At 42.2% G+C, this 21,774-nt stretch overlaps 2 protein-coding genes across 5 annotated transcripts; one reads left to right on the top strand and one right to left on the bottom strand.

Moving 5' to 3' along the window:
• Positions 1-96: 96 nt before the first annotated feature.
• On the bottom strand, positions 97-14,657 carry LOC124874064 (survival of motor neuron protein-like). 4 transcript variants are annotated; one of them, XM_047375237.1, is made up of 10 exons: positions 14,502-14,657; positions 14,159-14,227; positions 12,622-12,750; positions 11,820-12,008; positions 5,681-5,884; positions 4,549-4,677; positions 2,552-2,665; positions 1,654-1,797; positions 1,429-1,481; positions 97-358 (listed from the first exon to the last, which is right to left on the bottom strand). In XM_047375237.1, exons 1-9 carry the CDS (start codon positions 14,547-14,549, stop codon positions 1,446-1,448), a joined length of 1,062 nt encoding a protein of 353 aa, XP_047231193.1. In that variant the 5' UTR covers positions 14,550-14,657; the 3' UTR covers positions 97-358; positions 1,429-1,445. The 4 variants fall into 4 exon arrangements, with proteins under 4 accessions (XP_047231193.1, XP_047231194.1, XP_047231196.1 ...); XM_047375238.1 differs by having other exon boundaries at positions 1,422-1,481; XM_047375240.1 differs by lacking the exon at positions 5,681-5,884.
• A 4,431-nt stretch (positions 14,658-19,088) lies between these two features.
• Positions 19,089-20,761, top strand: gadd45ba (growth arrest and DNA-damage-inducible, beta a). The gene is made up of 4 exons (XM_047375303.1): positions 19,089-19,358; positions 19,589-19,690; positions 19,793-20,015; positions 20,120-20,761. The coding sequence occupies exons 1-4, from the start codon at positions 19,315-19,317 to the stop codon at positions 20,231-20,233; spliced, it is 483 nt and encodes a 160-aa protein (XP_047231259.1). The 5' UTR covers positions 19,089-19,314; the 3' UTR covers positions 20,234-20,761.
• Positions 20,762-21,774: the final 1,013 nt, after the last annotated feature.

A 21,774-nucleotide genomic window follows, 5' to 3' on the forward strand; every position in this document is an offset into this window, starting at 1 on the left:
TGGAGCAGAATTAGAACCGGGTTAAACCCAGGTTCTTCAATACTGATGTTTAAACATCTGAAGACAAAGGAAGTGCATGAAGCCGTGATCCATCTCTCTCTTCAACAACAAAACACTTTTATTTGACCAAAACGTCCATTTCATTTTACACTAAAACTCTGAAAATAACCAAACACTTTTATGTTTAATAACTCTGAACAAAACAACTCATCTGCATCATTTCCAAGCACCGAGTCTTTCTTCAAAACAACAAACAGGTTTTAAATGCTAAAAACGAAACAAAGTGCTAATATGTACAAAAGGTTAAAATGGAAAAAATAAAACAAAAACAACAAACTGCAGCTTTTTCTCCTCGACTCTAAAGAAAAAGAAAAAAAAAAGGAGAAATGTTTGAACAAACTCTGAATTCCTCCAGAATCAGATGTTTCTGGAGGAGCCTTCTGCTCCACTAAGAAGTTCTGTTTGATCCAATTATCTCATCCTGTAAGGATGTCCGAGTCAGTGTGGAAATAACTGTTATTTCTGCATTAATCCAGCCTCAGTATGAGCCAGAAAGAGGCTTTTGTTTTACATTTAAAGGTTAAATGTGATCCTCAGTAAATGTGTTCATGAGTGAAGTTCACATTTTTAGAACTTTTACCTGAACAATGCTGGTTTTTACATGATGAACTTGAAGGGAGCAAAGCTCACTCTATTGAGGGGTGAATGGAAGATTTAAATTGTTTTTTAAGTGTGCTAACTTAATATATTTCATTTAAACTCGACCAGGCTGCCTTTGGTTTTAGTGTTAACAATATTAACAGAAGACTCCACCAACAACCCTCAAAACTAACCGATTAAACTGAGGGTTTGTTGGTGGGAGACAAAGCCAAGATGTGTAGAAAAGCTGCAGCTTGTAGCTCTTCTGACACAACCCTGAGAAAAACCAAAGATGTCTTTAATTAACATTACTGAAGATTTTTTTTTATCAGTTATTGTACTTAAACAAATGTAAGAATTTATTAAAGAGTAACATCCAGGGTGTTTAACTCCCTTCTGATCAAAATTATTTCTAGCCCCACATAATGTATTTAGATTTTATGTCTGTGGTTCAAACCATGTCCAGCTGAGCTCTTCTGTAATCTGTTATGACCGTGTTTTCCACTATAACAGTTTAAAGGGCAGAAAAACGGACTTAATAGTAATGTGAATTGCCATAAATAAGAACTAATTCATTTTGAATTCAAAACAAACAACTGAATAAAAGCTGGCATAAAGAAGACCTAATTCTGGGCAAACAGCATTAAAACTAAAGATGCTATATTTATTAGCAACCAAACAAAACTCAGTTTTGTTGCTGGTGAGCATTTGCTATGGCTGTCGCCTCCAATGTAACCACTAGATGTCAGCAGTTAGAAATAAAGGGTAAAGTTTGTGTTTACCACATGCCTGTTGGGATGTTAAACTTAGTCTTTGGAGGATGATTTGGATCTCTGCTGAGTCTGAAACAAATAAATCTCAAATGCATCACCTTCTTCCAAACAAATCAACTGTAAACTGGTGTCAGAATCTTTGGATCCACTTTGGATCTGTCCCTGATCAGGTTCAAATTATTTATAGACTAGAACAGACCCAAAATGTTGAAAACATTAAAGGTGTGACCATGGTACTGACCAGGTAACTGCCAGTATGGAAGCCACACATGTACCACAGCATCAGCATGTTGGTGATGCTGTTGACATCTGGACCGTCGCCTGGTTCTTTCCCACAGAACGTCCAAACAGGAGGAGGAGGAGGAGGGATGAAGGACAGTGGGTCCTGAAGAGGGAGACGAACACTCCGGTGTTGGTGACCGATTAAATAAAACAATCAGATTATACTAATATTGAAACATCAGTGAACACATGAATGACCACGTTCTAAAATCTGTCAACATAAACAGTTCCCAATAATCTGCGAGGGTCCGACCATCAGACACCACCGAAAGAGTCTTGGTGTCAATCAGAAACTATGTTCTGATGGTTGCGCTGCCATGTTTCTCTGTCCATCCGGACCTCTGTTAAAATAAACGGATAAACAGCTGCAGCTCATCCAAGATGCTTAAACCAGAAGCAGTATGAACCATGTAGACTCCTCAGGAGCTCAGAGAACAGATTACCCCGCGTTCCCAGAACCAGAACCAGGAGAAGCAGCATTTACTTTCTGTGCTCCTTAGCTGGAAACAAACTCCTTCCACACCTGAGATTTATGGCTTCATTGAACACTGCCGTTTAATGCAGATTTAGATGTTTATTTCTTTTATTTATATCTCAACGTTTTTATTTTAAGGCACTGTGAAATATTCTTTTCTAAAAGATTTCATTAAGGAACCTTTATAGCCCTAAAATCCAAGTCCTGTAAGCTTTAAACTCAGGAACAATTTCTGTGAAATATTAAACAGCATTTAAATTTCCCAGAGATATTAAAAACTAAGAAAATATTAATAAGCAATTGACAAAGTATGTTTGGATTGCTTATTAACAGAACAAACAAAGTGAATCTGGTCTATTTAGATATTAGTGAGTTGATTTACCATTGATCCAACCTGAGGAGCGAAAGGAGGGAAGAGGTTATTGGTCAGGTCTCCTTTCCTCTTCTCTGTGGTTTCCTTCTCTACTTTAGTCTGATTCTCAGTTCTCTCTTTTATCTAAAAACATCAACAAAAAGCAACAATATGAGATTTATCTGTGTCCATCTAATGTGCGATGTTTTTGCACGTTCCTAATAATTCCTCACTGGTAATGAATACAATGCTATAGAAAATCCAGCTGTTCAGGAATAAATGTGACGGCTTTACAAAAGAACAAAATAAAACACGGCTGTTTACTTTAAATTCATATTTACAGTCATAATAAATTAAATCACATGTTCTGATGAGGCTCGTTTGTCAGATTAAAACACATTTTCAAAATAACCTTTAAGCAGGTATTACGTTTCTGTACTAAAAATGTTTTTATTGGTCTGATGTAATATTTTAATCTTAAAGGTCGTGTTTTTATTAGCTGTAAACAGAAGATCATCATAATTAACAGAAAAAAGGCTTGAAAACATCAGTCTGCGTTTATAGCTGCAGAAGGTAACATTTTACATATTTGTTAAATGTGTCCTGACAGTATGAGAAAGATAATCTGTGAAAAACAAAAATAAATAAAAAAATCAAGCTCCTCTGGCTCCTCCCAGTGGTCATACGGCCATTTCCAGAAATACACCGCTCCGGCTCAGAAACAACCAATCAGAGCCAGGGGAAATGTCTTAAGTTCCAGTGAAAGTTTAGACAATGTAAAGCATATGGTTGATGTTTCGTCCCAACCAGTGAACGTGCCATAGCTGTTTATCCACCGTCATCAGCAGCCCTGCTTACTAGCCTGGCCGTTCACGGCAGGCTCTGCTGTGGAGGGAGGAGGGATCTGGGCGGGGTGCTTGTTCAAACTTTGGGCTATGTCCGAGGTTTTCTCAGAACTCCCTACTGCAGCTTTAATTAATCCGTATAAAGGTGTTTCACTTAGGGAATTGAGTTCCTGAAATAAACGTTTCAGTAATATTCTAACTTCTTGGGATGCACCTGTTTCTGCAGGTAGATTGAATATCTTATGGAGCAGCTGTGAAATCCAACCTGTTGTCATTTAAACCCAGAAGTACTCTTAACATTTAAGGATTTAGAAACTGGTCCACTGAATGTTCTGGCAAAGGGTAATATGCATATTTCCCCCCCACAAACATAATTATTGGCTGTATAAAAAATAAAACATTTCAGAGCTGCTCTGAGGTACCTGGAGGCTAAGAAATCATCAGGTGATTAAAATGCTTTAAGTATTGTCTGGAATGAAAACCTAACAAGTTAAAGCTTCAGCAGCAGACCCGAGTAAAATGACAGAATATTGTTCTGAACAAAAACAAGAACAGTTAGGAGCCGACATTCACCGTGTGGTCAATGACGAACCACCTCATGGACATTAGAAATCACGATCGCCATTAATTATAAAACAAGTGACGAATCTTAGAAAATGTGGTGTTAAACACTTCTTGTGGGGTGAAGGCCAAGATCCTCCAATCATTTCATGGCCAGTCAGTCAGTCATTTTCTACCGCTTATTCCATAGTGGGTCGCGGGGGAGCTGGTGCCTACCTCCAGCAGTCTATGGGTGAGAGGCGGGGTTCACCCTGGACAGGTCGCCAGTCCATCGCAGGGCAACACACAAACAACCAAGCACACACTCATTCATACACCTAAGGGCAATTTAGAGTTACCAATTAACCTAACAGGCATGTCTTTGGACTGTGGGAGGAAGCCGGAGTACCCGGTGAGAACCCACGCATGCACGGGGAGAACATGCAAACTCCATGCAGAAAGACCCCTGGACCTTCTTGCTGCAAGGCAACAGTGCTACCAACTGCGCCGTGCAGCCCTATAGTATCATTTCATGGCAATGAGGTTATTTTTGTTGGTTTTCCAAACTGTTTCCAACGTCAGAGTTCTCAGACACCATTATGGATGTGAACCATCTCAAGCTGATCTGTGATGGACACTAACCATGTTGGAGTTTGGATTATCGCTTTGTGTTGACCTCCTCTCTCCTCTTCGGTCTCCCTTGCTTTCGTCCCTCCTCCTCCTCTTCCAGTCCAAGTTACCTGTGGGTGGACCGGGCTTCCAGCTGTAACCCTGGAGGACCAACACAGTTTGCTTCAGTCATACCCTTTACATAAATGTCCTGATCAGGATCTTTTGACCCATTTATGACCTGAATCATTTAGGATAGGCCTGTTCATGTGGGTAAACACTCAGCAGCATTCAAGTGGTCATTTAACACACCATATTTGATCAGTATTACAGCTCACGCTGCCGTGGTGTTGAGGAGGCTTCAGTCTTTTCCATTCTGTTCCCTGTGCTTCCTTCCCTTCACATCACTCATACTTTGTCGGCCTCAATTTGCTGCCTCCACTTTAATCTCAAGTGTTTTCACACCCAAGATGTTCATCCGTTCAAAATGAACTCTGGTTCGTGTCCGCCCTTGGTGCGGTTCCTTTGTGTAGATGTGAAGACAGCAATCAGAGCAGGTGTGGACCAGAACAACCGTACCGAGACTGCAGGAGGAGGTGGTCTCAGTACGGTTCCAGAGAAACTCTAGAGCAGTTTGTTTATGGTCTGAATGTGATCCGATCTTGATCAGACAGGTGTGCTAACAGGTGTACGCTACAAGAATTAATGCATAACACTTTAAAAAGATGCCCAAAAGATATTCTATCCACAGAATCCTTTGCAACTGTAACTCCATGTACTGAACTCTAACATGACGATATCCGGCCGTTTGGCAACTGTCATGTGCTCTGTGCTTGTTGGCTTCAATTTGCTATGAATAAAACGGGAGGAAATGTTTTACAGCTGAGGGGTAATTAAATGATATAATGTTAGTTTCAGATGCTCCTAAGAGAAATAAATCATAAGGAAGATTATTTTCTTTTATAATAACTGTGAATTATGCTGCGATGTCTCTGATGAACGTTTCTGAGTGAAACTCAGTGGAAGGAAGACAGAAGAGACACTGATCATATGCTGCTGTCTGCAAGCCTAACTTGCTTCGGTCCAGGCTAACATTATAAACTGCACACGGGGAGACCGAAATTAACCCTTAACCATTTAACCAGCACTGGTCTCTGCTCCAGACCTCTGCCTTAGTGGCACCGCCGGCGCCGCTCGGGCCGCGGAGCTCGTCGAGATGCAGAAGACTGCTGACGTCCAGTTCCTCCTCGTTGTTATATTTATCGTAGCGAACACGGCAGCGCTGATCTTTGACCCACAGAATTACGGCAGGATAAACCAATCCATCCTCTGAATAAACTGCCCGGCAGCGGGAACCGGGCTTCCAGTCCTGAAACACACATTTAGACGTACCTTAAAATAGTAACGTCACTATAAATTTATAATCTAAAAAAGGTCAATTTAAACAAACAAACAGAGTTCCTCAACAACACAGTGTCTACTGCAGAGCAATTTAACCATCTTTTCACAGAACCTGGCGTGGTGTTCACACAGACCACCCCAGGTTGTCTAGAAAAAGGCCAAGCAGAGGTTGGATTTCCTACGGCGACTCAAGAAGTGCAACGTGCCACAGCAGCCATTGGTCATTTTTTACACCTGTGCTCATACATCACTGTCAGTCAGGGTTGGCTCAGCCAACAAATGCCCCTTTTCCACTCGGCTCGCTATGCAAGCATTTCCATTACATTTTTTTGCCGTACCGGTAGCTACTTTTTTTGCTCGCTGCTCCTGAGCAGGTCCGACCGGGGCGGAGTAGGGACTAGATGTGACGTGAACAGACTGCTGTTCACTGATTGGCTGTGGGAGGACGAGTAATGAGAAGATTGTCGTTGAAACAGTGCAGGGAAAAGTTAATAAAACTCAAGAGCAACTACAATAATGTTAAGGACCACAGTGGCCAGCGCAGGTCATAAATGTACCATTTACAGATCATAAACCAGCCTGAAGGCTGAAAGAAAAGGGACAGATCCGCTTCCTGAATTACATGCAGGCAGATCTGTATGTAATAACATCCTAAATCAGCTGATCACACATAAAATCAGCTGTTCATAGGCACAAACATTTCCCCCAAACACACACAAAATAATACCATGACCATGAAACGTCTTTGATTCGGACATTTATTGATGGTCCTTAGGCGAACTAGCATCTGTGGGAGGCGGGAGCAGGCAGAGAGCAGCTGCCCGTAATCAGACTGCCCGCATCGGACCAAACTGGAGGACGAGCCCGCTGAATCTGCGGAGCACGAATATGCAACATTCAACCTAAACCTAACTTCAAAGGTCAAAAGTCCGCGCTTTTGTCTTCGTCCTCCTTATTGCCATGGCTGAGACAAGAACTTCCTCATAAAGCCTAAAATTATAACTTCTTCAGGCAAACTCTGGAGCTTCACCATCCAGACATCAGCATCTCTCCTGTCTGCTTCTCCTGCCACAACCCCTGACATCAGAACCCCTGAGCCTTATTTTAGAAGTTCTGGCTGGGCTGTGGTCCAGATAATTATCCTAGTGGATCATTTTAGACATAAAAAACATAAATAACACATTCTTGCATATACAGGGGTTGGACAATGAAACTGAAAGACCTGTCATTTTAGTGTGGGAGGTTTCATGGCTAAATTGGACCAGCCTGGTAGCCAGTCTTCATTGATTGCACATTGCACCAGTAAGATCAGAGTGTGAAGGTTCAATTAGCAGGGTAAGAGCACAGTTTTGATCAAAATATTGAAATGCACACAACATTATGGGTGACATACCAGAGTTCAAAAGAGGACAAATTGTTGGTGCACGTCTTGCTGGCGCATCTGTGACCAAGACAGCAAGTCTTTGTGATGTATCAAGAGCCACGGTATCCAGGGTGATGTCAGCATACCACCAAGAAGGACGAACCACATCCAACAGGATTAACTGTGGACGCAAGAGGAAGCTGTCTGAAAGGGATGTTCTGGTTCTAACCCGGATTGTATCCAAAAAACATAAAACCACGGCTGCCCAAATCACGGCAGAATTAAATGTGCTCCTCAACTCTCCTGTTTCCACCAGAACTGTCCATCAGGAGCTCCACAGGGTCAATATACACGGCCGGGCTGCTATAGCCAAACCTTTGGTCACTCATGCCAATGCCAAACGTCGGTTTCAATGGTGCAAGGAGCACAAATCTTGGGCTGTGGACAATGTGAAACATGTATTGTTCTCTGATGAGTCCACCTTTACTATTTTCTCCACATCCGGGAGAGTTACGGTGTGGAGAAGCCCCAAAGTAGCGTACCACCCAGACTGTTGCATGCCCAGAGTGAAGCATGGGGGTGGATCAGTGATGGTTTGGGCTGCCATATCATGGCATTCCCTTGGCCCAATACTTGTGCTAGATGGGCGCGTCACTGCCAAGGACTACCGAACCATTCTTGAGGACCATGTGCATCCAATGGTTCAAACATTGTATCCTGAAGGCGGTGCCGTGTATCAGGATGACAATGCACCAATACACACAGCAAGACTGGTGAAAGATTGGTTTGATGAACATGAAAGTGAAGTTGAACATCTCCCATGGCCTGCACAGTCACCAGATCTAAATATTATTGAGACACTTTGGGGTGTTTTGGAGGAGTGAGTCAGGAAACGTTTTCCTCCACCAGTATCACGTAGTGACCTGGCCACTATCCTGCAAGAAGAATGGCTTAAAATCCCTCTAACCACTGTGCAGGACTTGTATATGTCATTCTCAAGATGAATTGATGCTGTATTGGCCGCAAAAGGAGGCCCTACACCATACTAATAAATTATTGTGGTCTAAAACCAGGTGTTTCAGTTTCATTGTCCAACCCCTGTATATTAGTATTTAATTTATTTACCGTATTTTCCGCACTATAAGGCGCACTTAAAAACCTTTAATTTTTTCAAAAAATGACAGTGCGCCTTGTAATCCGGAGCGCCTTATACAGGTCCTTCTCAAAATATTAGCATATTGTGATAAAGTTCATTATTTTCCATAATGTCATGATGAAAATGTAACATTCATATATTTTAGATTCATTGCACACTAACTGAAATATTTCAGGTCTTTTATTGTCTTAATACGGATGATTGTGGCATACAGCTCATGAAAACCCAAAATTCCTATCTCACAAAATTAGCATATTTCATCCGACCAATAAAAGAAAAGTGTTTTTAATACAAAAAACGTCAACCTTCAAATAATCATGTACAGTTATGCACTCAATACTTGGTCAGGAATCCTTTGGCAGAAATGACTGCTTCAATGCGGCGTGGCATGGAGGCAATCAGCCTGTGGCACTGCTGAGGTCTTATGGAGGCCCAGGATGCTTCGATAGCGGCCTTTAGCTCATCCAGAGTGTTGGGTCTTGAGTCTCTCAACGTTCTCTTCACAATATCCCACAGATTCTCTATGGGGTTCAGGTCAGGAGAGTTGGCAGGCCAATTGAGCACAGTGATACCATGGTCAGTAAACCATTTACCAGTGGTTTTGGCACTGTGAGCAGGTGCCAGGTCAGTGCTGAAAAATGAAATCTTCATCTCCATAAAGCTTTTCAGCAGATGGAAGCATGAAGTGCTCCAAAATCTCCTGATAGCTAGCTGCATTGACCCTGCCCTTGATAAAACACAGTGGACCAACACCAGCAGCTGACACGGCACCCCAGACCATCACTGACTGTGGGTACTTGACACTGGACTTCTGGCATTTTGGCATTTCCTTCTCCCCAGTCTTCCTCCAGACTCTGGCACCTTGATTTCCGAATGACATGCAGAATTTGCTTTCATCTGAAACAAGTACTTTGGACCACTGAGCAACAGTCCAGTGCTGCTTCTCTGTAGCCCAGGTCAGGCGCTTCTGTCGCTGTTTCTGGTTCAAAAGTGGCTTGACCTGGGGAATGCGGCACCTGTAGCCCATTTCCTGCACACGCCTGTGCACGGTGGCTCTGGATGTTTCTACTCCAGACTCAGTCCACTGCTTCCGCAGGTCCCCCAAGGTCTGGAATCGGCCCTTCTCCACAATCTTCCTCAGGGTCCGGTCACCTCTTCTCGTTGTGCAGCGTTTTCTGCCACACTTTTTCCTTCCCACAGACTTCCCACTGAGGTGCCTTGATACTAGCACTCTGGGAACAGCCTATTCGTTCAGAAATGTCTTTCTGTGTCTTACCCTCTTGCTTGAGGGTGTCAATAGTGGCCTTCTGGACAGCAGTCAGGTCGGCAGTCTTACCCATGATTGGGGTTTTGAGTGATGAACCAGGCTGGGAGTTTTAAAGGCCTCAGGAATCTTTTGCAGGTGTTTAGAGTTAACTCGTTGATTCAGATGATTAGGTTCATAGCTCGTTTAGAGACCCTTTTAATGATATGCTAATTTTGTGAGATAGGAATTTGGGTTTTCATGAGCTGTATGCCAAAATCATCCGTATTAAGACAATAAAAGACCTGAAATATTTCAGTTAGTGTGCAATGAATCTAAAATATATGAATGTTACATTTTCATCATGACATTATGGAAAATAATGAACTTTATCACAATATGCTAATATTTTGAGAAGGACCTGTATATGGATTAATTGGTTAATTGGTTGATCCATACTGGTTGTACACGGCGCTCTGTCAAAATGTTTCAGTACGACTGGTAGCCGCACCGCTTGCAGCATTACGGCTACCGTAGTCAGGGGCGTCTCCGAAGTAATAGCGGTAAACACCTGTACTGTGCTTACTCCTAGTCCAACACCACTTGTGTGTGTATAACGTTTGAATGTACTGTTGCAGGAATTGCCTGAACTATATGTGATTAGAAGCTCAGTGTGTGGGGTGTATGTTTCGTGTGTGTGTATGGAAGATGTTGACATTACTCCTCCGGACAGAGGTGGCGCTGTGTGCTGCCGTAGCTGAGAATCAAGAGTGAAGGAGTGACGTCGGTATTATTGTGTGTGTGGGGTGGGTAGAGACGGCGACCGGAGCAGCGGTGTATGAGTCTGTAAGCCCTGTGTTTTTACGTGCTACAAAGTCATTAAAAAGAACCCCGAATCTCGTCAACAACTCAGTGTTTTGATGCTGTTTCTTCATGTTCAACTCAGCAACGTATGAGTGAGGGAGTTAACCCCGAGGAAACTAGTAACTTCGGCCCTGGAGAAAGCGTCTCCCCTGTGTCATCAGACTACGGTCAGGGGACAGAAACAGGAAAGGTTAACAGTACTAACGTTTGATTTAGTGCATCAAACTGTTTCTTTTACGTGTTTATTGAATCAGGGAAAAGTTCACTTTCACGTTTTAACTAACGTTTGATTTCAACTTCAACTTCATAGACTCCAATGCATTCCTAACGTGCGGTTGGCTCTATTCAATATAATTCTATGTAGAGGAGACCTTACCATGAGAGTGAATGGAGTTATCAGAACGCTGGTTTGTAGTGTATTAATAAAGTTTGACTGACTGACTTATCTGACTGTTTTGTTGACGTTCTCTTTAGCTCCATCTAGTGGATGCATAACGCAACCCCAGTCAAACGTTTGACTGCTTCTATTCTATGCGCCTTATAATCCGGTGCGCCCTATAGTGCGGAAAATACGGTATGTTTTTTAATCATTTCACGCAGATTACTTTAATGTGACAATGTAACACAGTAAAGTAAATAGCAGCACAGCGCCCTGCACTGATGGATGGAGGCGGAGCTTCAGCCGTTGGCGGATCAGTGGAAACACGACAGTTAAAGTACCGAGTAGAGTGAAACCGAGTGGAGTGTAGCTGTGCTGGCTAAAACGAGCCAGTGGAAAAGGGGCAACACAGGACAGGTCCAAACTGTAATGACCAATCTGGGCTGCAGAGAAACTCCTCAGCACTGACCTTCTTTCCATCTGACATCTGAACAGGTCCAGGGTCATGAAAAGTGCAACTTACCTCTCTGCAGAACCAACACAACCACATCTGTGCAAACTTTTAGATTCAGGCAAGAGCCACAGAGCACTGTTAGCAGAAACCAGAGAGTTTTTTCCCCAGACTGTCTCTTTAATGAGCAGAATGAGCCCTTAGATTAGAATAATCTGGTACTGTTTGGAGAAACAGTATACACATATTTGTCCTACTCTAACATGTCCTCTTCTTGCAACACTGTGTGTGTGTGTGTGTGTGTGCATATACAGCGAAGTGGCACTGAAGTCAAATATGTTGTTTGTTTGCATAAACTTGACCCATAAAGGTGATTATATTAACACCAGTTTATACAACCTTTTTTACAGTAGGGTTAAATAAGTTCGACGGTTGCTAGCTGTTAACCTGGAGCTGTGAGTTCTGTGTTTGCACCACAGCACACGGACTCTGTAGCACGCTCAAGTCCATGTCCTCCTCGTTGTCGTAGCCGCCGAAACGAACTCTGCAGCGGTCGCCGTCAACAGCCACCACAGTCGCCGGGTAGATCTTGCCGTCCTCTGACCACAGGGCCCGACACCGAGCTCCCACCTCCCACTGAGAAAGAGATTGAGTTCATGAGACCCAACTGTTTAACATAGTTTACTGCAGAAATCAGTGGTCAGCAGTAACATTTCAACAAACCATGTAAACCAATAAGAATCCTATAAGTATGTATTTTGTAGGCGGGCAGCTGTTAAGGAATGGTTTTTGGTCCTAAAACATCTGCCTGAAAGAATATAAAACTATTTCTAACTTTGTTTTTCTTTTTGAGAGAAAACTTTCACTGAACAGCTCATATTATATGGATTCATCACACATAGAGTGAAATATTTTAAGCCTTTATTTCTTGTAATACTGAGGATTATGGCTTTGAGAATAAAAAACCCAAAATTCTGTATCTCAGAAAATTGTGAAAGATTACTGGAAATTCGTGGTGTCACCTTTTAATCAGCTAATTAACTCAAAATATCTGCAAAGGTTTCCTGAGTCTCTAAGTGGTCTCAGTCTGGGTCAGTAGGAGACACAATCATAGAGAAGACAGCTGATTTGTTTAGATCTCCCTGTTTTTGATTTTCTGGCATTCTAAGAGCTGGTGACAATCTTTATGAAATCAGGAATTTAAGGTTAACCATGTCTCAAATGAAGGGTATTTTCTTACAGTCATTACCTTTACTGTCTCAGTGGTGGAATCATATTTTATAGGAGGACAGGCTGTCTGTTCATCCTGCTGCACGGCCTCCTGCTTCTCTCCTCTGTCCGCCTCCACCAAAGCTTCAGCTTCTATGGCCTGAAGAATCTGAACAGAGTTAAATGGGCTACTTGACTAAATGTTGCACCATAAAATGTTGGTGCTCATACAGACAGTAATTAGCAATATTCTCAGTTTTCCTTCTTTATCCATTACATTTGCAACATATCAATAATATAAAAGTCAGTCAGTCATTTTCTACCGCTTATTCCATAGTGGGTCGCGGGGGAGCTGGTGCCTATCTCCAGCAGTCTACGGGCCAGAGGCGGGGTCACCCTGAACAGGTCATCAGTCCATCGCAGGACAACACACAAACACCCATGCACACACTCATTCATACACCTAAGGGCAATTTAGAGAGACCAATTAACCTAACAGGCATGTCTTTGGACTGTGGGAGGAAGCCGGAGTACCCGGTGAGAACCCACGCATGCACGGGGAGAACATGTAAACTCCATGCAGAAAGATCCTCGGCTGGGAATCAAACCCAGGACCTTCTTGCTGCAAGGCAACAGTGCTACCAACTGCGCCACTGTGCAGCCTAATATAAAAGTTAATCGATGAATTTCATGAATGAATGTGAAATCCACACCAGGGCAGAGTTTCTGCCAGGCTGCGATGTAGAAAAGGGGCGAAGAAGATCATTTTTCACAGAATTACCAACAAAGGTTGGGAACAAAAAAACCATTGGGTGGAAGGGAGCATTGTCTAACCCAGAAGTTACAAAACCATGTTTGCAAATATGAAAACTGGGTGTACACCTTCAGGAGATTCGACTTGAAGGAACACTCCCTCAAAAAACCTTTTAAAAATGAGTTTAATTAGGCATCTGAAAGTAATGCTTTATTTAAACCAGTATTTTGATCCAGTATTAAGGTTCCACACTGATGATTTAGGGGGCCATGCCCTCCGCTGCTCTTCGCCACCTGTGTTTCACCAAGTCCAAAGTCAGACAGCACAGCCATCCAATACGACGCTTAAGGGCACTCCGTGCTTCCCTCTGCTGACCAGGTTAATGAGAGATGCTCATTTGATTTTCTAGAGGGACTTGGCACCTGCCGACACCGCCAAAAGTACCAATACGTGCTATAATGACCTTGGAACCACTGTGGTTTATTGATCAGTACTCTCCTTGACCTCAAACCAGTAGAGAATCTATGAAGTACAGAGCTAAAAATAAACAGCAGCTGAAAGCTACTAATAAAGCAACCTGGGCTTCAGTACTTCGCCGGTACCACAGACTGATTGCCTCCAGGTCACGCCGCACTAATGCAGTAATGTATGCAGTATGACGTACATTTTGCTGTTAAATATGTTAAAGAATGAAACAAAAACGTCGTTGGCTTAGTGAAAAAAAAAATGTCTAAACTAAAGTTTGTGATTTTTTTTTTAAATCTCTTCTAAAACTGCTGTAATAGTGGCTTTGGTTTGTAAAGAAGCAAACGCAGACACGAACCTGTGATACTTGAAGAACTTCCGCTGGGGTCACCTCCGTGTCAGTCACCGTGTTCATGACAGGAACCTCCTTTGGACGGAAAATACCAACAAATACAGCCGTTAACGACCTCCACGAACCAGGAAAATAACCACAGTTAATCATCTTTAAGAAAGCTGCTAAATTCAAACTGGAAAACGGTTTATCTGAGCAACGGTCGCCGTGTTTGTTTTGGTTAACCGTTTAGCTGCATGCTAGTTCCTCGGCTAATTTGTGAGCTATTTGTTTAACTTTCTTCGGTACTTTTAAGTTTCTGTTTTTTCATGTTTTTGTGTAAAATTTTAAATTGTGTTAAAATACAAACCGGCTCCATAGCTTCGTGAGGAAGGTAGCGATCTATCATGGCGGTCATCAGTCAGCCTAGGAGACCTCGGCTGATCTCAGAAAGTACCCTGTGTTGAAGCAAGACTTCCGGTCTGGCATTTCATAATAAAAGCGGGCTCTTCCTTTGTTTTGCAGTCAAAACAAACGGGCGACGGAGAGTGGAGTTATTTAAATTAGTTTTTGATTTAAAACGACATTTCCCTTCACTGCAGACCTGGTAAAAAAGTAGACCCTCCTTTTATTTGGTGCTTTATGTATCAGGATATAATTAAAACGATTAGGGTTGATCAGGTTCTAAAATTATTTAAATTTAATGAATTTTGGCCCATTTTTCTTTCCTGCATTGCTACAGTTTATTGAGATTTAGAGACAACTCCACAGCTCTCCTAAAGTCCTACCATAGTATTTACAACAGACATCTCTGGACTTTGACTGGGCACGTCAAAGTGCCAAAGCTGGGCACAGCTGTTCACTGGAATGGCCATCCTCACCACCAATAAACTTGCTGAATAGCCGTCAATCAGTTCATTGGATTAGCAGTCCCTGCTACTTCCTTCTTTCCTACTTTTAATAGACTCAGCAGCTTGATGAATAACATTTAAAGCTGTAATAACTATCATTAACAGTTTTTTCAGTTAGATTTCAGGATATTATGTGTGTGGATATAATTCAGGTAAAAGTTGCTTTGGTTGCTTTGGAGTGATCCAGCAATAACTTTTGTATTTCACTTCATCCTATTGGTAGAATAAGAAATCAACAGCAAAAGTCTGAATCAACTGAATGTGAAATTGCCATCCTATTTTTTTATTTGTTTGTTTTGTTGTGGATTAAAATAAAAAAAGGAAGAAGAAAAGCCCACCCCAGAAGAGATAACATGGACTGTGTATTCCAGCAGGCAGTTTAACAGACTTTAAGCTAACCCCACACTGTGGAGGATAAATGTAAAGGAAGTATAGGATGGAAATCGCTTGTTAATGAGATGTTTGGAGAGCCACAGGAAACCCTGAAGACTGCAGAGTGTAAACCAGCAGGAGTTTTCACACTTTTAATCAAAGGTTCCATCAGCTTGTTGGTGGATTTGGATCAAAGCACAGCTCACTTCTCTAAGGGAGAATAAACGTTTCACCAAAAACCAGATCTAAGGTTAGAAAAAACGTTCATTTAAAACTAGCCTAAAATTTGATGTTTTATCTGATTAATTTTATTTTTATTTGATGATATAAACTCATTCATACACATGGGAAACAGATGGTTTGAGCTTCCAACATCAAAACATCATCCACAGAAAACCCAGAGAAGCAAATGTGAGCTCCAATGTGACAACTGATGTTATAAAGATCAATCACCTGATTGAAAAAAATGTCCTCAAAGACAGATCAAAAGGGATGAACTTATTTATCCTTTTGGATTGTAGAATATCATTAAATCATTCAAGGAATCTGAAGGTTTTTTTTTTTAAGTTGCACGTTTCTCTAATCCCTCAGACGGGACTGCTTCCAGAACCATTATTCATCAGCAGCTGATAGAACCATATGGACAAAGGATCACTTTGGTAGAGAGTCCATGTCTCTAGGCTCAGAGGCATTGGAGACGGGCCATCACAGAGTGGGAACATGGATTGCAGTCAGATGTATCATCATTCCAGATCTTTGCTGGAAGTCATTGAGCAAAAAGAGAAAAGAAAAATCTGCCATCCTGTTGTTGGGATCCAGTTCCTGCAGCCAGGCTCTTTGATGGTGTAAACTGGTATAATTTCCAGTTCTGTGATGGGAGCATTAAAGCAGAAAAGTCCAGCAGAGGTTTTAAAACATTTTTCCAGGAACGACCATGCATCCCAGCTCAAAACTTTACTTCTAAATCTGCTTATGTTATCCATAGCTTGGATTTGCTATTTAAACTCTTGTTTCTGGTCGTTTCTTGCAGTATCAGCGACTGTGTGATGCATCTAATCAAAGGTCATGATGCTGGGCCTCAATTCCTACAGATCATAGTGAGGAGTAAGACGTCATTAAAACCAGAAAACTGGTTCCCAAACTTTTTAGGTTCTGTCTCACAGATTAACATTGGAAGAGACTTGAGTCATTTGCTATTGGGTGAATGTACTTCTAAGACAGTCAGTTAAGGGTATTGCTTTTTATTATTGTTTTGTGTTCCTTGTGTATAAAATGTCTGTTAAAAATACTGAATGTTTTTTACTTTATGCTAAACTATAAAAAAAGACAAATCTTGGTTCTTTCAGATGCAACTTTAAAGCTAAAGTCTTTCAGCCTCTAGAAAGTTCTTCAATCAAATCTTGATGTTCCTGAAACTTCATTTTGTTTGATTTTGTGTGAAACTATTCACACAAAATCTTCGCTCGAAACCCAGACAGATAACAGTGAGGACAATCTTTCGTAACAATGGTTGATTAAAGCAGTAATGTGATCAGTTACTGTCTTTGAATAACAGCTCTGATTGGCTGCTAACGAGCCTCATCAAGCTGATGCGATTATTTCCCCCAACATAACGAAATCAGGCGCTGAACTTTAAAAACTTAGAATAAAACTCTTTAATCATTTATGATGTGGATCATTAATCACCTGTGAGGATTAATCTAAACATTAAAGCGACAAATGTGTAGAGGAGTCTCTAAAATATAGTTTTATGAAGCAAATCATTTACGATTTTTTCTGTTTTTTTATTAAATTAATTTCAAAATTAAATGGAGGAATTAATACATTAAAAACTAAAAACAGACGTCAAAATATAAAGGTGGTTTATAAGTTTTAAATCAAACCAGCATGTGGTGCTATAACACAATCATTGCTCCCACAGTGGAAACTCGTGTTCTCTACAGGGCCATTTTAGGTAACCTGGATTACCCATAAATAATATTCACCATAAAACAGAAGGTTTCACAAAATAAAAATACATTTATGAAAATACGTTTCAAATGTGCAGATGTTTTATTTTGTGATGAATAAATCAGCTCAGTAAATTGTAAAACGACGTTTTTCATCATGAATGACTCATTATGACTCATCAGGATATATTAGATAATCTTCTTCAGAAAAATATTCAACTTAAAATTTTTAATGTTTGTTTTTTTATGCTTAAACGCACAAACTAACACTGTTCTTTATTATATATATATATATATATATATAAAGCATTTATATATAATTCATCTTATTTACCTGATTTTATGACTCTTTGGTATTTATGCAAGCTCAGTGATTCATTTGTATTTTAAAATCTCGTCCCATAAAATAATGAATTTGAACTTTAAAACAAATCAAAGGCCTGCAGAAAATGTATTTTACTCTATCCCACCACCTTGAATAAACTGAAATATAGAAACATCGTTTTTCCATCTCATGCATTTGGTTAAGCCCTGTATTCATCTTTATACCATACTTGATAATCTTGCTGGAAAAACACCTAAGCTCCCTCCTGCTAAGTATTTCCCTATTACATGACTGCAGTTCCAACTGATTCCCTAGCATACTGTGATTAGTTTCTGAACTGTTTTCAGTTTCCTTTCTTTAACAAACTAATAGAAAATCTGATAGAGCACCAAACTGTTTCAGATGACCCGTGAAACTCCCCACAAATGTCCCCCATAAACAAGACCTTTTGACAGGGACTCCCCCATTTTGCTTGTAGGGACTGGTTTTGCAGGGGCGTGCTGCATGGTTTCGGTGTTCCATGTTTACCGCTAGGGGGACCATGAGACCAGTCTCTCTGTTTCTTGTGACCTGCATAATTCATGTAATAACCAGCCTGTTGAGTGAAAACATGAAGCATGCATGCGGGACAAGAGCAACGCTTCATATGTGCACAAACACAAGTTTTAATAAGCGCTTCTGTCCTGCACGCTGCCGCTAGTTTTAGGCTTGAGTCTGTAAACCGTTCTGATCCTTTGACCCGGGTTATTTCTAACGAGAGTCAACGTCTCTAGAAGCAGTGTACAGGACATGAAGCTTCCAGAACCGAGCGCGTCCTGCAGCAGCAGGGGAGAAACCAAACATCTGAAAAATTAAACGGCCAGGTGACTTGCTCGTGTTCTTTACAGCGTCCTCACCGTTCGGTATTTTTAACTGTTGCACAACCTGCAGCAGCCCGTTAGTCAACCCGGAGGGCTCGTGCTGTAACACGGGACAGGTCACCTGTTCCAGCTTCCCCCCCCTCCGGGTTGCTGGACCTACCAAGCTCCGTGTGAAATTAATCACTTGTTTTATGTCTCAGGTTTATGCATGTGTCCATGCAAGGCTTTGAATTTTGTTTTAGAGGCAATTTTGCAGCAGGAACAGTTCCTGGGAGCAGGGATAAGGACGATCAGGAAATTCCTCCACTCAGAAAGAAAAACCTCGGTAAACAAGCAGAGAGAGAGAGAGCAGGAAGAGGAGGGAGAGAATGCGGGGGATTCTCCGAAACCACCCACGTGGGATCACCGGTATCTGTGGCGTGCTCAGCCAATGAGAGTGCACTTCGGAGGCTCTTTTAGTCGCCACAGACCAATCAGAGAGCGACCGGCGGGGCGCGGTGACGCCCGCTAAACTAGAACGGATAAATAGCGGAGTTTCGGCCGTCAGAAGCAGAGAGCGTCTTTACTCACGCAAAGATTCAACCAGCCCGGACATTTATCTGAAACTTGACTGTCAGCGGACACTGGAAGGACTTTCGTTCAGATCTGGATTACTGCTTTATTTGGACTTTATCTTCTGGAATTTAATCGGACCGCCGCCTCATAACGAGCGCTGTGGATTTATCTTTCTACCCTGGAGCTGGTGGAATATTATTCTGACTTCAACATGACTCTGGAGGAAGTCGTTGGAACCAACAGCACCGACAAAAAGTAAGCGTTTTGGTCCGGAGTGGTGCGTAATTACGCACCGGCATTAGTTTGCACAACTTAGACTAGACTTTATAGGAGCCTATTTCATACATGATCACTAAGATCTTTTTTTATTTTAGTGCTTACCTTGTGCATTATTTTAGCTTTTAGAGCATTTAGTTTTGGCTCCGTCATGTTTTGTGTGCTCTGCCAGTTTCGGTACATTTCTAACCACCTTCGTGTCTCTGCAGGATGGAGACGGTGAGTCAGGCTCTGGAGGAGTTGCTGGTCGTGGCTCAGCGGCAGGACTGCCTCACGGTGGGAGTCTACGAGTCCGCCAAACTCATGAATGTGTAAGTAGGAGTTTTTCTACAGATCAGATCAGCATTCCTAGAATCTTACAGATATGAGAGTGTTGTGCTGACGCTGACTCTAACTGTCCTGTTTGCGTGCAGAGATCCGGATAGTGTGGTCCTGTGCCTCCTCGCCACGGATGAGGAGGATGAGGACGACATCGCCCTGCAGATCCACTTCACGCTGCTTCAGGCTTTCTGTTGCGACAATGACATCAACATCCTGCGAGTGTCCGGCATGAGACGGCTATCTCAGGTGCTGGGGGAGGACACCGAGGACAGCAACGGCAACGAGCCCCGGGACCTGCACTGCATCCTAGTCACTGTAAGTATTACTCCCCTTCTTCTGCATGCATGAAACACTTAAAATATGTTTTATATCAGACTGTATTCATGGGTCTAACTGTTCGTCCCGTTGTGTTTCTGCAGAACCCTCCGGTGCAGCCGCTGCAGTGTCAGGCCCTGCAGGACGTCAGCAGCTTCTGTGAAGAGAGCCGCTGCAGGAATCAGTGGGTGCCCTGCCTAGAGTTGCAGGACGGCTGACTGTATCCGGGTAATGCCGAACCGAACCAAGCCGCCGTGGAGCGGTGAGAATGAGTTGGATTAACCTCAAACGGCCAGTCCTCCTGGGAAAGGAGGAGCAACGGCGTTTGAGAAATGCAGCAAGACCCCGACCGAACCGCGGGAGCTCTCCTGCTGCGTGAATGGGTTGACTGATCTGGTTTGGGGCAGCGCGCAATGAATGGTCGGTTTCGGATCTGAAAGCCGGACCGAAACGTGCTGAAGGAGCTGTGATGGTGGAGCTGCAGAGAAGGTGGAGGAGGTTGTTTTAATGAAACTGCACGCTGAGTGACTGAACTGATGAATGAACACACTGAAGAGTTGCACGTGGAGATGTGAAATGTGCTGCAGGTGTTCAGCTCACCTGTGCGCATGCTCCTGGACTTTGTCATGAATTACCATCACTTTCAGACACAATGACTGTATGTCTAAGTGTGCCGAATATTGTTCAGTGAAAAGTGAATCTGTGTTGACTTGATCTGTCTGATAAATAAATTGTTGATGAATACATTTCAGATTCACGAGTGGTTGATCTAGACGTGTGTGTGTGTGTGTATTTAGGGCAGAAACGGAGTGGGAGAACCAGCTATTGAGCCCATTTACAGCATATAGCCATGTGGGGACATTCCACCCTATAGGGACACGTCATTAACCTAACCAGTCTTGTATATTGAGCATAAACTAAGTAAATATAAGAGTTCTTATGTCTTTACGATTAATTTTTACAGACCTTTGCCAACAGTGGCAGCTTCCAGTTGTGAATCTGGGACTAATCAACAGGGAATGTCAAAAGACAGATTTCTGGGTGGGAAGATCAGATGGATCTCATCACTCCCAACCTCAAAATACAATATGGCCACCTTTTATAAACAAAAAAACTAAACAAAAAACTAGCTGATATTTGCTGTAAAACAAATTCTTTTGCACTTATGAGGAATGGCCAAAAATTATTCACGTACGCAGTACCATACAACCTTCTTCAGTGCTACTACATTAGTACAAAAATCCAACTGCATTGTGATAGGCTTGTATTGCTAATAGGAGTTAGCTTGGTTACTGAAACCATTAACTTTAGTTTTGAAAAAAAGTCTCATACAAGTTAGGACATCAGAGGTAAACAGAGCACAATTCAATTCAAAAATACTTTATTAATCCCTAAGGGAAATTAAATAGTAAACAGATAAACAAGATAAACAGCTTGCAGCAGTTGCTTTTGGTTCCAACTGTTTGAGAACAACGTTATGGTTCAGTTGTTCATTACATCCCAGGGTCTCTTTGGTTAGACTGCTGGTCTTTGAAGGAGTGGCCTATCCAAGGTGTACCCTGCCTTTTGCCCAATGGGTGCACAAAATAGGCCCTGCGACCCTACGGATAAGCAGGTATGGTCCGTTGGATACATATTGACCACTGCATACCAAGATTGCCCCACAAGAGCTGCTGTTTTTAAGATACGCTGACCGAGTCGCTTACCCATCACAATCCAGCCCGTGTCAAACATGCTCAAATTCAAAGGACAAAACTTT

This window comes from Girardinichthys multiradiatus, chromosome 9, assembly GCF_021462225.1.
Source record: "Girardinichthys multiradiatus isolate DD_20200921_A chromosome 9, DD_fGirMul_XY1, whole genome shotgun sequence".
NCBI lineage: Eukaryota > Metazoa > Chordata > Actinopteri > Cyprinodontiformes > Goodeidae > Girardinichthys > Girardinichthys multiradiatus.